Source organism: Neodiprion virginianus, chromosome 5 (genome assembly GCF_021901495.1).
Source record: "Neodiprion virginianus isolate iyNeoVirg1 chromosome 5, iyNeoVirg1.1, whole genome shotgun sequence".
In the NCBI taxonomy this organism is placed as follows: Eukaryota; Metazoa; Arthropoda; class Insecta; order Hymenoptera; family Diprionidae; genus Neodiprion; species Neodiprion virginianus.
The window spans coordinates 24,767,873-24,775,948 of NC_060881.1; the positions used below are offsets into that span (position 1 = coordinate 24,767,873).

Sequence of the window (8,076 nt, forward strand, 5' to 3'; positions counted from 1 at the left end):
TCGACTTGCATGACCCTTTCCTGACTAATTGGATCCCCAGGAACTCAGAGAATGCAACGAAAGGAGCGTGGGACCCATGGCAGAAAAATTGGTCGCAGCTTATTGGGACTGTGCGCAATCGAATACCCGTGCAAAATTACCTGGATATTATGCAAGTCATGTTACGTTAACTCGTACAATATCTAGTGCACCTAAATAACGGTCATAGGCGTTTACGTGTACTGAGTTACACGTCATGAGTTGTCAGTTCCACGATGCGATAAAACGTTGGTACACTGGGGAATATTGAGTTTCAGATATTAGAAATATTCGAGTCACAACAATAAAATTGCCAGACTCTGGGTAAAAACTGATTTATAATTGTAATTGTAATTTTTATTTATTACAAGGCCGTAGGACAAAGTCCTCTAACGGCCAAAAGCAAGAAAAAGTATACATAGTGTACATAAAAAAAAAGAGATAAGAAAAAAATATAAACTTAAGACTAGCATATTATTAACATTACAAATAGTATGCAAATAGTAATCATAATGGTATTTATAATAATGTTATTAAAGTTATTAAAGTTATTAAATGGTCTCTCAACGTCATTTTTTTTTTTTTTTTTCTTTTAACATCTTCTCAAACAGCCATTTAGCAGCTAGGCCATCGCACTCACTATTACAGCACGCTCAATAGCCAACAAATAGTGATGACAACTCGTCTTGAACACAGTTAACGATGAAGCAGTCGTAATAGCCGGCGGCAAAGAATTCCAGAAGGAAGTGCCCATAATAAGGGTGCTGAAATATAGACGTGCGCGGGACTGGTGCAATGAGCGTATCAGTACGATCATTGTCTCGATGCCTGGCTATGTATGGTTCAACCTTACACGCTCACATAATAAAGTATTCTTACTCATAAACAACATTCCGTAATAAATGCAGCCCAGGAGATACAATCGACGATTGAACGGCGCGAGCCAACCCAAATCAAGCCTGGGCCCGCTGATGTGCACCCCAAGCGGCCTGCGCAGTATAAACCTCACGCAGTTATTCAACGAAACAGTCAGTTTCTTCTCAAGACTTAAGTTTAGGTTAATTGAACCCGTAAACGCTTGTAACAGAATTTTTCTCAAGAAAATGACACATACCCATATGGATCAGAGGTCGTTTTCTTAGATGACATGTAATCTGGGTTCGAATTCACAGACCTCAACAAACGATTGTGTGTGTATAATGGAATTTTATTTTATAGTGTTATAGGGCTCTCGGCTCACTTTTAGACAGTTACATTAAAATTATCTTTTGCTTCAAAAAAATGGACTATCGAATAAATTTTCATCCAGAGGACTGTTATCGGCAGGTATTACCGCAACATCAGAAGTTGGCGATTTCCCAGCTGTAAAACATGATTTCATGAGTGTTATGCATATTCCACTAAAGTGTGTACGTAAGAAAGATTGTAAAATTTGATACCAATGGTATTTCAGCAAAAAGTTGAATATCTGTGTATTTACAGTGGATAAATAATTGTGACTTACTGCAGTAGGGAGATTCGTTATTAGTTTCAATGTAGAATGTCCCCTGTGCAGAATATTTCTCGGCCATGGGTCCGACCACTGTCATTAAATCTTCACTGCGTCCCGACTTCGTCATATTTTTATACCCACTGTCAATAGATAGTGAAAAGTATTAAAGTGAAAAACTGATCCACCTCCATCTTAGAAATGAAAGTTACAAATGTGAGTGCTTTTTTTTCTGTTCGCGACGGTCAAAGAAAATATTGTTAATGGCACCGCACTGTTTCTCATTCAACTGACGAAATAACTTTATATATTACTGTGGAGTCTTTACAAAATTTTCGTAATTTCTTTCATACATTTTTTCTCAAGGAAAATTCACCTTACAAGTTTTGACAGTGATTTTCATTTGCCATTTCTGAGAACCGAATAATTATAAAAGTAAAAGACGTGAAATCGAACCAAATCAGAGTAAATCAAAGATTCCAGAGCAAATATTCATACATTTCTCGTAAATCATGTTGCAAAGAAATATGTATTCAAAAGGTGATTACTCACTTATCCTTTGACCATGCCCTTCCTATGAAATTACAATTCGAATTTCTAATGGCTTCGATATAAAAGTCGATAGCTCTCGCGTGCGAGCAGCCAGGTGCTGTGAAAAAAGAAAAACATTATTGATTTGGGTTTAACGTTTTTGTATAACAATCAAACATGTGTAAAAACTATACACTGCCGTTGTATATTTTGCTTTCATTATATCAACACTCAAAGTCATCATTTTTATCGAGTGAAATAGTCAACGTATATTATTTTACTGATTATGATAGTTGAACACAACAAGATAATATATAGTCAATCTTGTCATGACAGAAAATACTAAGTTTAGTTTGGATTAAGTTATATTCTCTAAATTTGCGACATCGAAAAACATATTTTTAAACGAACCGAGAATTCCGTCATTGGAATCGGAATTAACGTGAAAGTTAGAATTTTAAAAAATTTGGAAAGTCATATGACATTTTTAGAATCAGAGAAATGTCCGTAAGCTCTTCGGCAGTGTAGATAAATTAAAACATGAAAATCTTTGTAAATCAAAAACATGAAAATTCTTGGCGACTTTCACAATTCAATATTGATTCAAATTCGCTCAATCACACAATACGAGCATAATTCTTAAGAGTTGAAAACAGTCACATTATTTCTACTAAAAACGGTCCGCAAATTTGTACGTTTGCGTAGAATTCTCATAGAAAAATCATTAATTCAAGCCAATGAAATTGCAAATTAGGATTTCACCGTAAACCCTGAAACAACGAACAGACGGTTTCGAGATCGATTCAATGATAAAAGTGTAAATGGCATGAACACAACTCACTCCTGAGTAAACAGCTGTGCTGGAATTCACCACCATTAAAATAAATATCGACATGCCCGACGGGTTCCTGAAGACCAAGCAACGAAGATGTATGCGTCACTTCAACGAACGCAGCGTCCATTTTATCCAGACGATCGGCAGGGGCTACTTCTCTGAATTTGGGTCCAGCAGGATCGAGTCCTGAAAACGATTCAGTAATTTCTTACTCAGAATACGATTGTGGTCGAATTTAATAGCCAAATTAAGAAAGGCTGTAAATACTTGCAACTAAAAATAAATTAAAGAAAAACAAGAAGAAAAACTTTTTTTTTCTCACTGCATATTTAATTATCTGTGGAATATTTCTCTCTCTCTCTCTCTCTGTCTCTCTCTAATAGCACAATTATAGCCTCTTTTGAAAATTTATTTTACCCGTAATGCGTCCTAGTTTCCATCGCCTGCGTAACTGGAGATCTTTGCCTGCAAATCCAGCGACATGGGCACCCAAACTGTGTCCTATGATCCACACATCTTTCGGCAGAATGGAATAATTGTCGACGAGCTTTTCGATGTATCTGCGGGCGAATATAATGTGAAGATATCTGAGATAATACGAATGTTGAAAAGATTCTATCGTCATAATAAACGTAAGCCTGGGTAACTTTAACGTCAAGTTCTTGGTTATAGAAACTCGACTATAATATCTTCGTAAAATTGTTAACAAACTTCATCCTCGTGCAAACAGTTGGCAACAATTGAAACCAATCGAATAATGGGCTTGAAATTAATTCCGACAATTTTGTGAACTTGTTTGTTTATGTTTTAGATTTGTGATCGATGTAATATCTAATTTGTTGACCTGATGGCAATAAATGGTAAAACAGAGCTTGCATGATCGTGAAGTTTCCATTACGCATAAATCAGTCAATTTTAAAGAGGCTTTCGAAATGATCCGGCATGAAGTCGATGAAATATTGTCCACTGTAGATAAACACTCGACTTTAAAAATTATTACGTTACCTGGATACGGATTGACCGACTTCTTTAGTGTTTTCAGCTGCCGCGCCATATGTCTTCAATATCAGATATTTACTGCTCTCAGTACAAGCTCCGATTCTCCAATCGACCACGAAGATATTCCTCGGTTGCTGGAATAATTTTCCAATTTTTATAACATTAATTTGATCACAGGGCCCAAAATTTTTTAGATATTTAACGCAGAGCAGCGATAGAGGAAACAGAATAGCTAATATTGATTTTCAAGAATTAAACAATTTTCTAACATTGAATTATTAATTGTAAACTGTGTGGAAAAGCTGAATCAGAATTCTGCTATTAGAGGGCGAGCAATCTTGGATTTTACAAAAAGCAGGAAATCTAAATAATCGACTGACTTGAATGTTTAAATAATTTCAATTCCAGTTGTAGCTTTTCTCCTTCAATCCAGGACAACTTTAAAATCTGTCGCTTGTTTCATAACCAATTAAGAAAATGTATCATGTTTTTCAGAATAATCATTCTCAGCTAAAGATTCCGTTACAAAATTTTCCATTAAAGGTGACACTGAGAGCCTGAAATAAGACTTTTTATTTTCAACAGCAATCAGTATCTGACATTGTTCGACAAAAAAGTAAAAAAGAAATTTTTCGATTCGGTACCTTTTCGTTATAGTTTACCGTTACTTCAGGGTCCAGTTTAGGGACTTGGAAGAAACGCGTGTTCATAAATAACGATCAATCGATAAAAAGAGATAACATTAACTTACGTTTCGCAAAAGAGCTGACACAGTGTCATTTACCCAGTCCTTCGTCGCGTGGCTCAAGAATCCGTGTATAATGAAAACCGTATCCAACGAGGCATTGACAGGAAGCGTTGAAGGAACGTCGAAGTCGACTTCAGACGCGTTGGTAAAAATAGAGTAAAATAAAAGGTGAGGCTCGCCTGCACTCGCGATGCAACTTGTTTCTGTAAGAAGGGCAAATTAAGGTAAGAGAAAAAAAAAAAAAAAAATCCGAGGCTGTATTTTTCGTCAGATTACACATTACGTAATAAAAGCAACAGCTGTAAGCAACTTTTCAAACGACACAAGAATTCTTTCTTTCAATGCAAGCAATGTTTTTCCGCACCGCGAGTATGTTATTTCGTAAATTAGCAGGTTGTTTTTCATTCTGCTTTGATAATAGGTTGTACGAAATTACAGGTTGTATTGATTACTGGTATACAAATGCAGCTTCAGTTGTAAATGATGGTGCTTTTGTAACGCATATGCTTAATACAACTGCAACTTACCAGTAACACCTTGGTCAAAACGTACGACAAGTGCAAGGATCAGCAGTAGGAAATTTAACGAATACATTTTGACTTGAATTACTCACTAAATTACACTGATGTTATTAGTTAACAATTATTTACGGAACGTTAAAGGCACTGCGGATGAACAATTTAAGCCTCTTTAACAAATCGGTTGTTTTGACAGCTTCGAACCGTCTCGTGAACTCCTCGCGTAACTCAGAAAGATTTTATGTGTCATGAGTAATATTTTCAACGTTCACTTGAGATATCGGGATCGAGGGTATCACTGGTCCGTTGCATTTAATCCAGTATACAAATGACCCAGTGACTGATACTCGTTAACGAGAACCAAGCAAACGGACTTAGTCCAGTCTACTGCAATTGTTCACTTCGGAATTACAAATCGATCACTGTGTTTCACTAGAAGCAGACGAAACGGATTATCTCAACGAATCCTGCAGTTCAAACGATGAATAAAACTGCGTTTCTCGTTAAGGAATGAACCGTAACCACCCTAGCAGACACATGAATAATTACACACCCTATAGCAAATCAGAGACAAGATGTATTTTGCAAAAAAAGAAATGGAAAATATTTTTTCCACCTCTGATACGGAAATGCTTCCTACAAACAGTTGAAAATGCTTGGACTGAAAACGTGGTGCTAATTCTATCTCACTGGTTACGATTGTTCTGATCGTTCAAAGATTGTTGGATGATATTTATATGGAGGTTTGCGGAAGTTTAACAACTGAGTATTCAGCCAGCTTGTAATTAACTCGAACGGATTTGCCTCATTATTCAACTTTCAAGTTGCAATCCGACGTAGAAGTTAGTACGTCAGTATTGAAATGGAATATCTCGCCATTCCATTCCGGTAACGAATTTGGAAAAAAACAAACGAGTTATTGCAAAGTTCTAATGCATTTTTATTGAAAAGTTCCTCGGAAAAGGTCATGGAAAATACACCGTTGTAACTGCTATGCTATTTATTTGCAATCGCGTGACGGAATTTTCCCGTTTAAAATACGCTGACGTATTTTTAACGTTATACTTTATTCTCCCGTCTTGTTATACGGTCATGGAAAGACCGTCTGGAGCTAGACGTCATGCATCAGACCAACTCCTGCGGTTAATTCTGTAGAAACTGGAGAAATTTTCTGGATTAATATTCTCGAGTAGACTGCGCCTGTATGCGATTCATAAATTGAGTATTTATAATCCTGCTTTACACAGCAATTTCTTACTTTGAGATAATGTTAAAAGTTTTCATGTTAAACTTCCCAATATCGGGTATCTTCGGGACTAAAATTATTGTCCGTTATCGAGGAATGTCCGGTATTTAGAACAATATTGACACTTTACAATGTTAAGGAATTCATTGTTGGGAGATATCCGTTAAGAAGAGTTTTACTGTCCCGTAGACTTTGCGTGTTCTTATCAGTTCCTTGTGACCACATAGCTAGCTTCCGGAGACAAAGGATACAACAACGCGTTTCAACACTGACGTAGGTATCATAAAGAATATTTCGAAAGACTTTACTGGAATTGCAACCATAGATCATGAATACTTGTGACTTTGGATAAATTCATTGAAGCCTTGATTGCAGGCTGCAATTATGCGTGTCTGCAAATAATTTCTGAAGACGTTAAATGGCTGTAGGCAATTTCATGTGATTTGAGATCACCGAGTTATTCTAAAAGAATCCAAACTCAACACTGATTCAAAACCGTAACGAATTTCGCATAACTTGGTTAAAATTTTTTGAAATAATGCTGAGTCTTGATCAAAGTAACGGTTCAACTTCACCAAATCGACTTAACATATCACCTTACTAACACTTTACTAACGTAATTACGAGAAACTTGAACAAAAATTTAAATAATCTCGAAGCCTGTGACGTCATAATAGTTTTCACCATGTGTGTAACACTTTCAGTAATTATTGACCCTTTGTTATTCACTAATTTTGATAAAACACGGGAAATGTTGGAGCGATTTTCGTAAAGATTGATGAAATTTGTCAACCGCTACTCTTATTGAAATAAGTTAAAATTCCACAAGACGTTGTCTTTTATGCAATGCGGATTGACGACTAATTTTGCTGCGCGACTGCATCTGACCGTCAAAGACGACGTTCCTCGGAAACTGACTTTCATAATTATTCAACAGTACGCTATTCCAAGACGGTATCTTGTTAAATAGTGCCCTTGAGCCGTAACAGTCCTTCAAATACCTTGAAATGACAAAGTTCAACTCCAGAAAAGACCTTGACTTAAAAAACGTGCTTCCAACTTGTTTTTACTCTTCACCACCAAAGGTTACTTGAGAAGAATACCGGTTTCGGTCGAAAATGATTTTTCAGAATTTCAACGATCGTTTACGAGCCGCCAATATCCGAAGAACAGGTTTTTATACAGATATTGGTATCTCTGTTTGTTAGTCTGTCTTTCCCGACAAAATTACCGCGATGAACTTGAAAACTTCTCAATGAATCAATCTCCCAATAAAATTTATAACACTTGACATTCGAATGCTGGGAATGAAACGTGTTAACATAATGTAATCCTTCAACCTGTGTGGGGGAAGTTCTAAATGTCTAGGAGTCTACATTCAAATTATGAGCACAAATATTGCTAAATTTTATTTGAATTAGGCCTTCCCTTCTACCGGAAAACAACCGACTCGAAATTGAATAATAACAACCTATAACATTCACTTCTCTTTTAAAATAAAATGCATATTTCCTTTAGATTAAAATTTTTTTTTTTTTTTTTTTCATCAATTAGCAAGATAATTTGAACCGCACTGTGATAAATTTTTTAACATCAATTCTGAGAATTCCTACCCCATCTATGGAACAATTTCGCAGTACACCCTGTACCATATGCAACCTGCTGCGCGTGTACTAAGGTTACCAGTCGATA

General features: G+C 36.2%; 1 protein-coding gene across 5 annotated transcripts; it reads right to left on the bottom strand.

Annotated features, from left to right (window-relative positions):
* Positions 1-1,204: 1,204 nt before the first annotated feature.
* On the bottom strand, positions 1,205-7,293 carry LOC124305060 (phospholipase A1-like). Of its 5 annotated transcripts, XM_046764039.1 has the most exons (10): positions 6,397-7,293; positions 6,204-6,296; positions 5,148-5,570; positions 4,624-4,823; positions 3,879-4,006; positions 3,291-3,433; positions 2,880-3,059; positions 2,060-2,156; positions 1,523-1,650; positions 1,205-1,380 (listed from the first exon to the last, which is right to left on the bottom strand). In XM_046764039.1, exons 3-10 carry the CDS (start codon positions 5,212-5,214, stop codon positions 1,292-1,294), a joined length of 1,032 nt encoding a protein of 343 aa, XP_046619995.1. In that variant the 5' UTR covers positions 5,215-5,570; positions 6,204-6,296; positions 6,397-7,293; the 3' UTR covers positions 1,205-1,291. The 5 variants fall into 5 exon arrangements, with proteins under 5 accessions (XP_046619995.1, XP_046619996.1, XP_046619998.1 ...); XM_046764040.1 differs by lacking the exon at positions 6,204-6,296 and having other exon boundaries at positions 6,990-7,293; XM_046764042.1 differs by lacking the exon at positions 6,204-6,296 and having other exon boundaries at positions 6,981-7,293.
* Positions 7,294-8,076: the final 783 nt, after the last annotated feature.